This window comes from Epinephelus fuscoguttatus, linkage group LG10 (assembly GCF_011397635.1).
Source record: "Epinephelus fuscoguttatus linkage group LG10, E.fuscoguttatus.final_Chr_v1".
In the NCBI taxonomy this organism is placed as follows: domain Eukaryota; kingdom Metazoa; phylum Chordata; class Actinopteri; order Perciformes; family Serranidae; genus Epinephelus; species Epinephelus fuscoguttatus.
The window spans coordinates 14,225,656-14,242,303 of record NC_064761.1 but is presented as its reverse complement, the minus strand read 5'-3'; the positions used below and the strand labels follow the sequence as shown (position 1 = coordinate 14,242,303).

Here is a 16,648-nt window from a genome sequence, read left to right as displayed (position 1 = left end):
TAAATACAGTTTTGTTTTTGTGAAATGCACAAAAATAAATCCCCCATTTGACTCAATGGTGTAATTATGGATACTTAAGTAAATGTCATAACTTTGATGCTTGGCTTCTTATTGTGAGATTAGTTTTGACCCCACTGCTACATCAAATCCCTTAACTGTAATAGAAAATTTTACCAGTGCAGCAGGGGCTTCCAAACATTTTTACACCATAGATCATTATTAAAATCACAAGGTTTTTACGGACCACTCGATGAGAGGATGCAGGGTGATGACTGGGATAACTGATAAGCATATTAGGGTATAATAACACATGCACTGGGGCTTTTTTTCTCTCCAATCTGCTCCAAAATAACTCCCAAGCTCTCTTAAATCATGTCTCAAGTTCTGCACACACCTGAAACAGAGACTCTGACCAGCCCACTTCCATTAAACCGACTGAACCCGACTCAATAACCTACCTAAAGGCTCTATTTTTGCTGTAATTCATCAATTATATAAAACGTATATTAAATCAGGTCAGTAGATTAAGATCAAGATATCTTTTGCAAAAGAGACCTCTGATAAAAAAAAGATTACTGACTAAACTGACTTAAAAGACATCCACTTATTAATAAATTACCTTACGACTTAAGCAACAAAACTTTGTTGAGACCCACTGCGTTCAGGTCTGGTACCAGAACTCCACACAAAACATGCAGACCGAGTTACTGATGAGGGACGAATTAACCAGCTGCTGACACCCTGCTTTACTTTGAAAGTATCTTCTTAACAAAAAGAGTTGAGAAGGATGCAGCACAGGCAGCTACAAGTTAATCACTACGCAAACAACCAACGAAATTCTAAAATTATTATTTCGCTTTCCTTTGTCCAACCACGTTGCTTCCTCTTGGCCTAATAAAAAATGTGCCATGCTGGTACAAGTCCACAGTCCGGAAGTTTGGAACCACTGACCTACGGTTCAGTATCATAACAAGCTACACTTGTGCTTAGCGTCACTGTACAGAAACACTCTCCTGACTCCAGTAATGACAAGGACAGCACAGGGATAATTAACATGACAATGACCTTTGACCTTATTACATCCTGCCCTTAGGGACAGAGACCCCGCTATGACATCACCAGGGTGTTGTGTTCATGAGGGTGACGTGACCTCTGATCATGAGTAACAAAGTGATGATGCACAAGACTGACCATGACGTAAGAATTCCTTTCAATAATGTATTGTATTGTGCTGCATTGTATTCTAGCAAATTTTCCACTCTGTACAGTAGAAACTACAAAAAAACAACACTGCCAACAAACACTATTGGTTTGACCTGAAAATAATTGGCCTGTGTCATGACCAATATGATCTCAGAAAGTCCCGTCAGGAACCACTTGGGTGTCATGGAAAGTTCCGTCACCACAAATGTGGTCGGGGTCTTCTCGTATGTTGACTAGTTAATCAACATATGTGTTTTTCCAGCTAAAGATAGACATGGACAGCAAAGCTTTCCATAGTGTATAAGAGGAGAGTGTAACTGCTAGTATGTGAGCGGCCACTGAGGACTGTTTGTCCTTCAGACGTCTGGTTGAACATGACATTGATATTTAACAAAATACCAGATCAGTTTGCTCTTATCACGTGGAAACAGACAAGTTTAAAAGAAGGCTGCTACAGCACGTAAAATAATCTGTGTAAACCATCTGCTGTGTCTGATAAAACTCCTTTAAACCAATTCTGTGAATGAGCTTTTTACTATGAGCGATGGGGTCATACATGAGCGCACTGCCACTGTGGAATGATGTTCGTCAGTTTACACAACAGATGTCTGTTTGGTGTTTTTGTCTGTGGTCTTCTCACTAATTTGAAATGGATGGGTAAAAGGTGATGTAATGTACATGGCTGTAACTACCACTGATGTATTTCTGAGGGGTAATTTGGGGCCTGTTCTGTAATTTGCAACCTAAATTATAAAAACCTTCCCTGAATATTCAGTTTTTATTGACCTCTAGATGTTTTATCATGGTGATATCACTGTTGGGTGTGGTTACAGGTGCAACAGAGCACATTTCTGACCTCATCCAGCAAATACCGTCAGTGATGTTGAGTGTGGTCAGTGGCGCAGCAGGTTTGAAATGATCACTTTCAGTTTGTGTTAAAGGTCCAGTGTGTAGGTGTTAGGGGGATACACTGGCAGAATGGAGTATAATATAATAAGTATGTTTTCTGTGGTGGGTCAGCCCAGAATGAACAGACCAAACAGTGCATTGGCCACTGTAATTTGAAACCCCTGAGCACCGTTGGAAATTTAATTTATTTTTTTTTGCTTTACTTTGAGTTTTTACCGGTTTAAATCACCTGGTTGGTGTACTCTGGAGAGGACAAGACCTCTGCAGATAATTCCGCTCCCGTAACTGGTTTCAGCTGGTTGAAATCTGCAAGCCTCACCACTAGATACCACAAAATCCTATACACTGTTCTTTTAAGTTACTTCCAAGTTACACATGGTTTAAAGGCTGAAAAAAAAGCATTTTTAGACCTGGAACTTTTAAGTTTGACTGTTTCAAAGTTAAGAAGTAGATCAATGAAATGCTCATTTATGTATTACATAGCCTAAAAGCATAAATACATCTCTAAATGAATAAAACCAAAAAATGTAAGTTGAAAAATATGACAAATGTATAGACTCTACAGACTATTTTGGGTCACTATTTGCGAATGTATGACCACAGTATTTCTTAAACTCTAGCTACACACTGATGACGTATTTCTTCTTAGCAGTCTGAACTTAGCAATATAAGAATTACTTGCAATCAGATCTGATCGACAAATTAAACTTTTGAGTGTTAAGCTTTTTCATTGAACTATTGCTTTTTAAAGAGTCTTGTAATTTCAACAGAAATATTAAAACAAAGTGTTCAGGCACTTAGAGGTTACAATTCAAACCCCTTTCATATTTTACAAGCCTCTACACTGCATTGAATTTTTAACTACTACTACTAGAGTGCTCCAAAATAAACTTCTCGCATTGAAAATTAAAAGAATCCCTTTCTGTATTTATTTATTTTTTGCTTAATCCTCCCCTTATCTCATGGTAAGAAGGGGCTCTACAGAGGATATCTGGTCAATAAACCTCAACATGGAGCAACATTTTCTCATCAACAATTTAAATCACAGCAAATTTTAACTACATTCACTCTGTGGGATTGCCTCAAGGCTCCTAGGGGTCCCTAGATCTCCCTGTGACACCCATGTATTATGTATAAGCACGAGCCTGGTGAATAAGTCAAGAGATAAATGAATAATTACAGTTTATTTTTCCATTTGTGTTTTTGGGGTGACCTGGTTGTTGTAGAGCATCCTTTATCCCTGCTGAGGAGGAAATAAACTGCTGAGAGCAGCAGAAAGAGAGATGGAGAAAGAGAGGGAGGAAACAAGAGAGAGAGATAGAGAGAAAGAAGGAGGGAAGGAGGGGGAGAGGACAGTTGAATCCATCTCTCAGTACTATCCCTCCCTCTGGGCATTTCCCTGCTGGCACAAGATGTGTGGAGGCTGCAGCATTTTCAAACCTCCACCATGCCAATAAACTGTGTGTGTGTGTCTGTATGTGTGTGTTGTCTTTTACCTATGTTGTGTACGTGTATATATACTGTATATGCTGATGTGTTATGTATGAATCAGAATCCATATATTTGCACAAGAAGCAGACGAACTTGCAACTGTGCATCAGTTCACATGTGTATATGTGTGGGTCTATGTTTGCTAATGTTTGTTCCACTATTTTTGCATGAATGCGTGTGTGTGTGTGTGTGTGTCTGTGTGTGTGTGTGTGTGTGTGTGTGTGTGTGTGTGTGACTCACCGCTCTCCACACCAGATGCTTCGCAGCCATCTTCATCATCACAGTCATCTCCGCTGCCCCTCTCTGTCTGTGCGCTCCCCCCCTCCTCTTCCTCCACCTTTCCTCTGGTTTTGCTGGCCCAGCCGAGGTCCATTAACAGCTCCTACATACAACACAAACACATACAAATGTTCATACACATCACACATGGTGATGTCATTACCTGCATCTCTCTCTCTCTCTCTCTCTCTCTGTCTCATTGTGTCATATGGATTACTGTTAATTTATTATGCTGATCTGTTCTGTACGACATCTATTGCACGTCTGTCCGTCCTGGAAGAGGGATCCCTCCTCAGTTGCTCTTCCTGAGGTTTCTACCGTTTTTTTTTCCCCGTTAAAGGGTTTTTTTTGGGGAGTTTTTCCTTATCCGCTGTGAGGGTCTTAAGGACAGAGGGATGTCGTATGCTGTAAAGCCCTGTGAGGCAAATTGTGATTTGTGATATTGGGCTTTATAAATAAAATTGATTGATTGATTGATTGATTGACACATACTCTATGGATGGATGGATGGCAATGTTGATCAGTTTGTCCACCAATTTGGTTCAAACGGAAATGTCTAAACAACTGTCAGATGGATTGCCATGAAATCTGGCACAAAGAGTCTCTTTGGTGATGCACTGACCTCATCTCACACAATCAGGTCAAAACTGCAATTTGTCTAACACTTTGATTCATGACTAAATGCTTGCAAAACTACATGTACCACTGACATTCCCATCAGCCTCAGCTGCACGTTGTGTTTAGTGCTTATTACCCTATGTTAGCATTCAACGAGGCTTAACTGAGATGGTGAACCCTGTAAATATTACTTGCAAAGCATCTACATGTCACTTTGAATATGTTAGCATGCTGATGTTAGCTGCTGGTGTAGCTGTAAATTATTCATTTTCAGGGATTGAGTGACCTGAGTATGAGTTATAGTAAGTGTAAAGGAAAATAAGCTTATATTAGGGTGACCATATTTTGATTTCCAAAAAAGAGGACACTCGGCATCTGTGGGCATCTGTGATACTCACAGTTTACCCACAGATGCCTTATAATTTTAATATACGTAATGTTTATATATATGGATAGAAAATTCAGTTATATTACAAAATTATATCTCTCAAAGACAGAAATTCAAATAGGCTCCTATAGATAGGACACACACACACACACACACTGTAAGAGTTTGGGCGTAGCTTCTCCCTTTCCTTGTGTTTTCCTGTTTTCCCCTCCCTATTGTGTCATGTTTGTCTCAGTCTGTCTGTGTTGCTGGGCGTGGACTCTGGGTTCCCTCCTCCTGCCTGCCCATCTGATCTCCTGCAGCTGCTGGTTCTCCTCACCTGCACCTAATCTCCAATCAAGCCCTGCAGTGTATATAACCCTGGTTCAGACCTCCAGACTCCGCCAGATCGTTCAGTCTCCGTTGCGGTACAGACGTCTAGGCTTCCTTTCCTAAGACTATTTGGATCATTTGTATTTTTGGTGTTTTTTCCTGGACAACCAGTTTACCTGTTTTTTCTCTGTGCCTCAGATCCTCCTCGCCAGCTCCACCACTATACAAGACTCGACCTGCCTCAATTCTGTCTTCAGCAGCCAATTTGGTTTCTCCTCCTTCAACTCCACCACCTGCCCTGCTCCGCCGAACCCAACCTGTCCACTCCAGCCAAGCCTTCAACCAACTTTCTTTTTTTCCCAAAAAATAAACTGTCTAAACTGTTCAGTCTTCTGGTGGTGTCTGCTTTTGGGTCCTAATATTGAACTGCCTTAACAGAACGATCTGGCCAGCATGGACCCAGCAGACACAGACCCTGAAACTGCAAATTTACAGAAAGCCGTCTCCAGTCATGGTCAGTTATTAGGACAACATCAGCAACATCTCCAAGCACTCTCCGAAAGCAGCCAAAGCATGGTAAATCAAATATCTGAATTAACACACCAAGTGTCTCTACTCACGTCTCTGCTCACTCCTTCAGTGTCCCCAGCTCAACCTCCTCAGTCCGTTCCACCTGCTGCTGCTCCTACGCCACCTCCACCTCGGGATTCCTATGCCACCGACCCAGAGCCCTTCTCCGGACAAATGGACAAATGCCGAGGATTCCTCCTGCAATGTGCCATGGTTTTCCAGCAACGGCCTCAAGCATTTACTTCGGACCAATCCAAGGTACAATATTTACTGGGATTATTAAGAGGAAGAGCTTTGGCTTGGGCGGAGGCAATTTATTCAAGTCAATCAGTGGGAACCTGGTCTTATGAGGATTTTGTTCACAAGATGAAAGTTGTGTTTGATCATCCTGACTATCAAGGCAATGCATCTAACCGCCTGTTGAATCTTCGGCAGGGTAACAGGAGTGTGGCTGATTATTCTGTTGATTTTTGGACCTATTCTGCTGATGCCAAGTGGAATGAGGAAGCTTTGCGAGGAGTATTTGTTAAAGGATTAAGTGAGCAAATGAAGGATGAATTGGCAACCCGTGATGAACCTGCTGACTTGTGTTCTTTGGTTTCTCTTGCCATTAGGATTGACAACCGTCTACGTGAACGTCGTGCAGAAAGATTCGGACGTTCTCAGCAGCCATCTGCTTCTCGTCCCCTGCCCTCAACACCTACAAGAATCCAGCCTTCTGTGAGTTCCTCTGTTAGAGCCACTGTTTCACCTCCTGAGGAAGAGCCTATGCAGTTGGGGCGTGCCCATATAACGCCTGAGGAGCGTCTTCGGAGAATCAGGGCTGGTGAGTGCATTTATTGTGGCCAAACGGGACACTTTCTGGCAACATGCCCTATTCGGCCAAAAGACAGGGCTCATCAGTATAAGTGGGTGTACTGGTGGGCCAGACAAGATCTTCCTCCCCATCCAAGCCACGATTACAAATACAAGCCACAATCTGTTGCAACCAACTAAACTTGCCTCTTTTCGCCTTAGTAGATTCTGGTGCGGAAGAGAACTTTCTGGATTATGAAGTAGCCATTCAGTCTGGAATTGCCCTGGAACCTCTGGAAAGACCCCTCACTGCCAATGCCCTGGATGGAAGATTGCTGGCTCATGTCACCCAACAAACTGAACCCATCACCTTGGTACTCTCAGGAAATCACAGGGAAACAATCAGGTTCAACATTATTTCTGCTCCCAAAACACCATTGCTGCTGGGACACCCATGGTTAAAATGTCATAACCCCCACATTGATTGGTCTGCCGGGAGGATTGTGAGTTGGAGTTCATTTTGCCATTCATCATGTTTGCAGTCTGCTTTGCCTCCCACAGAGGGTGCTGTGGTATTACCCAGTCCTGAGCCTCCAGATTTGTCTTCCGTACCTGCTGATTACCATGACCTTGGTGAGGTTTTCAGTAAAGATCGTGCTCTTTCTCTGCCTCCCCACAGACCTTACGACTGTGCCATTGATCTCCTCCCTGGTGCTCCTTTGCCATCCAGCCGCTTGTATAACCTGTCTCAACCCGAACGAGAGGCCATGGAGAAGTATATCAAGGAATCTCTGGCAGCTGGCATAATCCGCCCTTCCTCCTCCCCTCTCGGTGCTGGTTTCTTCTTTGTGGATAAGAAGGATAAGACCTTACGCCCCTGCATTGACTTCCGAGGTTTGAACAATATCACAGTGAAGAACAAGTATCCCCTGCCATTACTCACTTCTGCTTTTGAACCTCTCCAAGGTGCCACCATATTCACTAAGCTGGATCTACGGAACGCATATCACCTGGTTCGCATACGAGAAGGAGATGAATGGAAGACGGCCTTCAATACTCCATTGGGCCATTTTGAATATTTGGTGATGCCATTTGGCCTGACAAACGCACCTGCTGTCTTCCAGGCGTTGGTGAATGATGTGTTGAGAGATTTTCTAAATCGCTTTGTTTTTGTCTATCTTGATGACATTTTGATTTTTTCCAAGACCCAGTCAGAACACATCTTCCATGTCCGTCAGGTTCTGCAGCGACTTATGGAGAATAAACTGTTTGTCAAAGCAGAGAAATGTGAATTCCACTCCAGCTCTGTGAGTTTCCTTGGGTACATTATTGAGAGCGGGCAGGTGAAGACGGATCCAGAAAAGGTCAGAGCAGTTGCTGAATGGCCACAACCCACCACCAGAAAACAGCTTCAGAGATTCCTTGGCTTCGCAAATTTCTACAGGAGGTTCATTAGGGATTTCAGCCGTGTTGCTGCACCTCTTACTAGCCTAACCTCCTCTTCAGTTCCATTCTCCTGGACTCCTGAGGCAGAGGTTGCCTTCAAGAAGTTGAAGAATCTCTTCACCTCTGCGCCTGTCCTGATGCAGCCAGACCCATCCCGGCAGTTCGTTGTAGAGGTGGATGCATCTGACACAGGAGTGGGGCAGTCTTGTCTCAGCGCCTTGAACCAGATCAGAAGCTCCATCCCTGTGCCTACTTTTCTCGACGTCTGTCTCCAGCTGAGCGCAATTATGATGTTGGTAACCGAGAACTTCTGGCTGTTAAACTTGCCCTTGAAGAATGGAGACACTGGCTGGAGGGGGCTGAACAACCTTTTGTGGTGTGGACTGACCATAAAAATCTTTCCTACCTTCAATCCGCTAAGCGACTGAACTCCCGCCAAGCTCGCTGGGCACTGTTTTTCAGCAGGTTCAATTTCACTCTTACTTACCGCCCTGGCTCCCGTAATGTGAAGCCAGATTCCCTCTCACGTCAGCACATGGTGGAAGACGCTACCTGCTGTCCAGACACAATTCTCCCAGCTGAATGTGTTGTTGCTGCTATAACTTGGGAGATTGAGTCAGCTGTGAGAGAAGCTCAGAAGGATGAGCCAGATCCAGGAACTGGTCCTCCTAACTGTCTGTTTGTCCCAGATTCTGTTCGTTCCCAGGTCCTGCAGTGGGTGCATGCTTCACGGTTCTCCTGCCATCCAGGGATTAATCGTACTCTCACGCTGCTCAAGAGATATTTCTGGTGGCCCACCATGGACTCAGACACCCGTGCCTTTGTCACTGCCTGCACAGTTTGTGCCCGAGGAAAGTCTTCTCACCGCCCCCCTGCTGGCCTGCTCCATCCTCTACCTGTTCCCAGTCGCCCTTGGGCACACATCGCCTTGGATTTCGTCACCGGCCTACCCCCTTCCAATGGTAACACGACTATACTAACCATAGTTGACCGTTTTTCCAAGGCAGTTCATTTTGTTGCTTTGTCTAAACTTCCTTCAGCCAAAGAAACTGCCGACCTTATGATTAATCATGTTTTTCGTCTCCATGGAATCCCAGTAGATATTGTATCTGATCGAGGCCCTCAGTTTGTCTCTCAAGTTTGGAAAGCCTTCTGTCAAGCCCTTGGTGCATCAGTTAGCCTCTCCTCTGGGTTTCATCCTCAAACAAATGGCCAGACTGAGAGAGCTAATCAAGATCTGGAGTCGGCACTACGCTGTGTTGCTGCTTCAAACCCTGCTGCCTGGAGCACCCACTTAGCCTGGATTGAGTATGCACACAACTCCCTGACCAGTGCAGCCACAGGTTTGTCACCTTTTGAAGCTTCTCTTGGTTATCAACCACCTCTGTTCCCTTCCCAGGAGAGCGAGTTGGCTGTTCCTTCAGTGCAGCATCATCTTCGCCGGTGCCGTAAGATCTGGAAGGACACCCGTGCAGCACTCCTCCGAACCTCCAGCAACAATAAGCGTTTGGCGGACCTGCACCGAACATCGGCTCCACAATATGAACCAGGTCAGACTGTTTGGTTGTCTTCAAAGCATATTCCTATAAAGGCAGATTCAAAGAAGTTGTCACCTCGTTATCTGGGCCCATTCTCTATCGAGAAGATTATCAACCCTACTGTTGTCAGGTTACGGCTCCCCAGTTCAATGCGAATCCACCCAACTTTCCATGTCTCCCAGCTTAAACCTGTGGTTGTCAGTCCTCTGTGCCCTCCAGCCGCACCCCCTCCACCCCCCCGGCTTATTGATGACCATCCGGCTTTCTCTGTCCGCCGCCTTCTGGATGTCCGTCGGCGTGGCAGGGGGCTCCAATATCTGGTTGACTGGGAGGGGTATGGACCTGAGGAGCGGTCGTGGGTTCCCCGTTCCTTCATTCTGGACCCCCAGCTGGTGAGGGAGTTTCATCGGTCCCATCCCTACAGGCCTGGTGGGTCGCCAGGGGGCTCCCGTTAGAGGGGGGGTACTGTAAGAGTTTGGGCGTAGCTTCTCCCTTTCCTTGTGTTTTCCTGTTTTCCCCTCCCTATTGTGTCATGTTTGTCTCAGTCTGTCTGTGTTGCTGGGCGTGGACTCTGGGTTCCCTCCTCCTGCCTGCCCATCTGATCTCCTGCAGCTGCTGGTTCTCCTCACCTGCACCTAATCTCCAATCAAGCCCTGCAGTGTATATAACCCTGATTCAGACCTCCAGACTCCGCCAGATCGTTCAGTCTCCGTTGCGGTACAGACGTCTAGGCTTCCTTTCCTAAGACTATTTGGATCATTTGTATTTTTGGTGTTTTTTCCTGGACAACCAGTTTACCTGTTTTTTCTCTGTGCCTCAGATCCTCCTCGCCAGCTCCACCACTATACAAGACTCGACCTGCCTCAATTCTGTCTTCAGCAGCCAATTTGGTTTCTCCTCCTTCAACTCCACCACCTGCCCTGCTCCGCCGAACCCAACCTGTCCACTCCAGCCAAGCCTTCAACCAACTTTCCTTTTTTCCCAAAAAAATAAACTGTCTAAACTGTTCAGTCTTCTGGTGGTGTCTGCTTTTGGGTCCTAATATTGAACTGCCTTAACACACACACACACACACACACACACACACATACACACACAGTAGAGTGTGGCTACCCGATCCGAGCCTGATGGGTCCCGACGGTAGGCCTACTCAATGGGTCGGGCCGGGTTCGGTCAAAAATTTATAAATTGTATTCGGGCTCGGGTCGGATTCGGTCAGCTTTCAGTGAACATGTAGTGTAAAAATAAATAAAATCCTATTGTCTGTCCTGTTTATTGCTTGAGCACTGTTATTTACGTGACAACACCTGAACATAACACATACACGCACATTGGCTGTTTGTTTCTCCCTCTCCTCTCGCTGGAAGTCTCGGACCTCCAGCCGCCCGCCTCCGCCTTGATTAAACGATGAAAATAAAAGAAAAGAGGGAGACAAGTTTTCCTATTTTATCTTATTTTGTTTTATTTCTCCCTCTCCCCTCGCTGGAAGCGTCGGGCCTCCCGCCGCCCGCTCCCCTCTCAAACACGGAGGTCTCCCTCTCCGCAGAGCACCCACGGCGCACGCCCGGCCTGTTAAAGCCTGTAACCATAACAACTGTGTGACACAAACTCAGTGCTTTACTCATTAAATAATGTCGGGCTTGGTTTGAGTTCGGACAGAGATATGTGGCCCGTGCCGCTCTCTAACACACACGGAAAACCGGAAAACCAGACATTATCATCAATTTATAAAAAAACCCCAGAAGCCCCAGACGGGACGTGAAAAGTGGACATGTCTGGGCAAAAGAGGACGTTTGGTCAGCCTAAAGGCTTACATGCACAAATCACAAAGATTACAAACAGCTAAAGAAACAGCGAGGATTGCATATTGCAACTAGCTGAAACTTCTCCTGGTTAGAGTTCCTTCAGTGTTCATTGTTCAGGAGGTTTTTATCAGGAACGGATTTATCCACAGAGGTCTCTTCCTCTCCAACACTAACAAACCAGGTGATTAAAACCAGTAAAAACACTGAATAAAGCAGTGTCATATTACAAATCAGTGTTTCTCCAACACTGTTTGGCATGTCACAGACAGAATGCTAGCCCAGCACTGGCTAATGTCTACTTATCTATTTTCTCTCATAATTTAAGATCCAAATGTTCAAGAGGTTTTCACTGAGAACTGATTTATCCGCAGAGGTCTCTTCCTCTCCAAAACAAATGGACCCGGTGATTTAAACCGGTAAAAACATTGACTAAAGCAGTTTAACTTAAAAAAATAAGTGTTTTTCCATCGCTGTTATCGCAGAGGAACTCCAAACTACGGTGGCCGATGTGAAAATGCGAATGGTCCTATAGCACCACTGTTAGGTTTGTACATTCTGGGCTCCTGTAGAAACATTTGAATCTCCATGGATGAGGACCAGCTTCCTATGTAAACATAAACGTCTCATTCTGACGTAAGGAAAACGCAACCACTCTTATTTTCAAGTGATTATACACTAAAGAAGACATACTTATTATAATATATCCCCATAACAGATCTTACACACTGAACGTTTAATAGCAGTGGGTTCAAGGGTCAAAAATATAGCATACTCCAATAATACTTAAATGATCATGATACCAGAGCAATCATTAAAGAGAGATGCTAATGAGAGCTAAATCCAAAAAAGGGATGTTTTACTATATTTTTCCCCTCTAAAGGCAGCAAATGGCCACAGAAACATCTTTGTGCAAACACAAAAACGTGCACAAAAATGCAACAGAATAGAAATACACAAACACACGCACACAGGTCAGAGAGTAGACTAAAGGGTAATTGAGGTCATGCTGTCTCTGTGTGAATCCATATTCCCTACTGCTCAGCTAAGTCACAGTGTGGATGCTTCGGCATGTTACATAATTGTGATGCCGGATGGAAACCTCATGTCTCGTAAAGCTCAACTAATGAGGGATTGAAAAAAAAGAAAAACATCCACTCAGTTTAAATCAACTCGACTACAATCGATGGTTGCAGGATTTGATTAACTTACAAAGGACAACACAAACTTCCTGTCCCAGTAAGAAACTATAAAGCACCAAAATGGGAGTTGTTAGGTTTGCACACATATACAGGAACATGTAATTGATTCACAGTATGATGAATGTGTATCGTAGGGAGTCAAGGTGGGTAATATATAAATTCAAGCCGAAAGCAGAGATAAGGCAAACCGCCACCAGTTTTATAAAGGCAAACGATATATGGTAGTGACATTTCATTCTATTTTATTTTAGATAACACTCACACACTCTATATACAGCAAAGATGATGCCACCAAGATTGTAACATCTATCGTAATGATTTATGTTACTTTACAATAGTAAAAATCTGTCTGGCAAATTAAACACTAACAGAGGCCACACTGAGAGTCAACACTTTTGGATTTCATAATTACAAACATTTTTTTTACGTCATTGTCATGCAGGGCAACAGTGGTTCTGAAAAACACTTCCCCTTCTAAGTTGCTTGTTGCTAGACAGCCAAAATCCATTATACTTTAGAGTATTTGAAGATGGCTTAACTCTGCCTTGCCAAATATAATCCCTTAACACAAGACCATATGGGATAAGATGCTGTTATACATACACACATGCTGACTGAGTAGGCATATAGTGCACATTTTTTTCTTCACAGCATGACCCTAAAATGTGCAGCAGTAGACTTACACATAATTATATTGCAGTACATGTCTATGTCTTGGACATGCAGTATGCATGCTAAACAAACAGGGCTATAACCTGCTTTTATTATATGCACATGATATTTAAACCTACACTGTTGCTTCATATGTTAAGTAAATGAGCACAAAGAGCAAAGTACATTGCTGGCTGTTCTCGTGCGCTGTTTGAAAGATTCCTACAAAAAGTAATGCACCAAAATTCGTACATATCCCACTCAATCATGAGCCGGTAATTTGTGCTTAAGCCACGTATTTTTTGAAGGCTCCGATCAGGTGAACAATGCATCGACAGGAGTAAACAAGGAAGTGGTCCTGATCCGTTCCCTTAAGGGCAAAGCTTAGCATGGTGGGTGGGTCACAAAATGTAGAACTTTCCCCCTGAAATTTTCCCTGAGAGACCACAGTAACTTTACTTGCCTAAACCTAACCTCTGTAACTTAAGTGTGTAACATCATTTGTGGGGTGTTCATTCATTAGATATATGAATCATTGTGTGTGCATTTTCATAGGATATCATGAGGATACTTGGCGCTATTGGTATTTCTAACAATTTTAAAATAACAATTGATGATACTATCTACCTATGTTTTAGGATGACTTTTTGGATAGATGCAGGTTCTATATAAAAGGAGGGACATCTCGCCTCTGCTGTAAAGTAATTGCAGGGCAGTCCGTGAGGACAAGGGGAATCAAGGTTAATATATGACAGCATGTCCAAAGGGACATGGAGACAGACCAGACTCTGTGCAGTGATTCACCATCTTGTCATTGGACTGCCAATGAGGGCTGAGGGAGGACAAAAACACATTACAGCAATGTTTCCACCAGGACTGTCTTTTCTTAGTCATGTGGAAAGGCTACAATTTAAACAGAATTTGGGTCATGCGGCACTGAAATTCTCCGGTGACACCAATGGGCCTGTAACATGACAAATTAGTCAAGGGTGGCAGCTGCAGAGTGGTCTGTCCAATCTAATTAATGACAGGGGAAAAACTTAGAGTTAGTGGCAAAGGTGAGGACTTTTTGTCTTGTCTTATTTGTTTAATGCAGGACAACATTGATTAAAGATGACTAATGGTGGGCAGTACCTTTACCACTAAGCTGGAACATATCAGCAAGTACTGTAAATGATGATGTTAGTTTTTCGCGAAATTTCAAAGATTAACATGTTACAGGACTACCTTAGTTGTATGTACACAAAATAATGTTTACAGCCAATCAGGATTAACCCTCAATAAAACACTGTAGCCACTGTTGTTTTGTACTGGTCACCAGCAGTCATATAACCAGAGAAAATGGTGATATTGAGTGGTTCTGCAAAAATGTAGATTATGTCCAATGAAGTTTTTGAATGTCAGTATGTCTTTCTCTTTCTCTTAAAAGTCCAATGTGTAGGATTTAGGGGAGTATAATGTCAGAGATGGAATGTAATATAGTAACTATGTTTTCTTTAGTATACAATCACCTGAAAATAAGAATTTTTCATTACCTTAGAACGAGCTGTTTGTATCTACATATGGAGCAGGTCCTTGTCTCTGGAGATCGCCCACTTGCATCAACATTGATCTACAGTAGCCCAGAATGGACAAACCTAACACTGGCTCTATACAGGGCCAAATGCGTTTTCACGTTTTTTTTCTCATTTTTGTGATGGCCACCGTAGTTAGCAGACCCTCTGCAGCAAGCCAAGCAGGTGATGCTGTTTTATTCGGTGTTATTACCAGTTTTGTCTGCAACACGTTCATTTGTAAAATGAAACTGCTTTATTTAGTGTTTTTACCAGTTTTAGAGGAAGAGACCTCTGTGGCTAATTTGGCTTCTGGTAAAAACCTCCTGAGCAATAAACACTGAAGGAATTCTAACTGGGAGCTCATGATTGGTGCACGGGAGAAGTCTCAGCTGGTTGTAATCTGCAGTCTTCAGTGCTACTGCTACATACCACTAAATCCTACACACTGCCCCTTTAAGTGACTTTGTGGAGTCTCACTGTTGAAATGAGGTTGGGGATTTGAAAGCGATATCAATCTTCTCATCTAAACATTAACAAGAAATCAAATAACTTCCCAAAATGTCCTTTCAACAGAGCAAATATTAACTGCAAGTCTGTGATGAAACATAACCGCTGGTCTCCTGAATGAAGCAAAGATGCGCAACCCCCCTACTGTCTGTATTCTGCTGTCACTTAAGGAGAGGTGGGACCACTGCCCTTTCCCTATGTAGGGGCAGCTCTCACAAGGTTGATATGGCTCATCCTGATTGGCTGAGCATGTACATACAAATTTTAATTGTGAGGAGAGGCGAGTGGCTACACTAATTGAATCCCATCAGAGGGCAAAGCCTGTGTGAAACACTACCCACAGCTGCAAAGGTCTAATTAACGCATAATACAAAATTGGGACAGTGACAGATAAGAAGAGACAGAGGGAAAGACAGACAGAAAGACAGACCTCTATACTGAGGTAATCAAATAATTAAAATTCTGAGAATGCTTCTTTGTCTTGTATCATATTTTGTTCCTCCTCTAATCCTAGCTGTGTGAGTAAATGGCACACATGACGGGCATGAATAGTTATTACTAAATAGCATGCATTAATGAGTGTGCCTCAGATACATGGTTTCCCCCACAGAGACAGCACTCGGGCAGCTCGTATGAAAGAAGGGATTTCTAAAGGCGACACTAAACTTGTTTAAAGGCAATACTGGCTCACATTGTGGACTTACACACAGGGTTTGTTTAAGTGCAAAGACTTACATTCTCTTAATTTATCAAAAGATGGAAAGACTGCACACTGAGCATACTTTGCAATGCAGATGAGATGTGTTAAATCTGAGTCTTCCCTTTGGTTCACGCTGTGGCCTGTTAGCATTACCATCATCAATTCAGCAGGCACGCAGCACAAGTCTAAAAACATTGATCTTACTACTCCAGTCCTCGTAGTGGATGGGTGTGCATTTGTGTGCATGCTGGAAGATTCACAGAAGCTTCAATAGTCCTTAAATCAAAGAATAACAGGACATGTCCAGCTAACATGGAATTAATGGGCCTGAGAAAACAAATCTCATACATAAGTGATTGCATGGTGCATGTGGTGTGCTTGTTTATATGGCAGGGGGGGTGCTGACTCTGCATTTCTTCCATGTAAATGCAGCATGATTAATGGACTCACCACCAAAATTAGACGGAGCACAGAAAGAGCTTCAACAGCAAAAAGAGGAAAATAAACCATAGCATATCCCGTCCCATGACTTTCCCATGGATCTTCCAAAACCACCAATAACATTGAGATGAACAGAATTTATCAGGTTTTCTTGACAAACTATAATTTCACTCTTAACCTTACAATAAAGCACTCAGACAGTCAGTAATAAAATAACTTGCTGCTACTTCAAACATGTCA

General features: G+C 43.4%; 1 protein-coding gene across 1 annotated transcript in view; it reads right to left on the bottom strand.

The window, feature by feature from the left end:
- The window catches only part of LOC125895807 (glypican-5-like), a 70,653-nt gene that overhangs the window by 18,998 nt on the left and 35,007 nt on the right, over window positions 1-16,648 (bottom strand). The window contains exon 9 of the mRNA XM_049587932.1: window positions 3,844-3,985. Within this exon, the coding sequence (XP_049443889.1) occupies window positions 3,844-3,985 (142 nt within the window). The remainder of the gene's footprint in view (window positions 1-3,843; window positions 3,986-16,648) is intronic.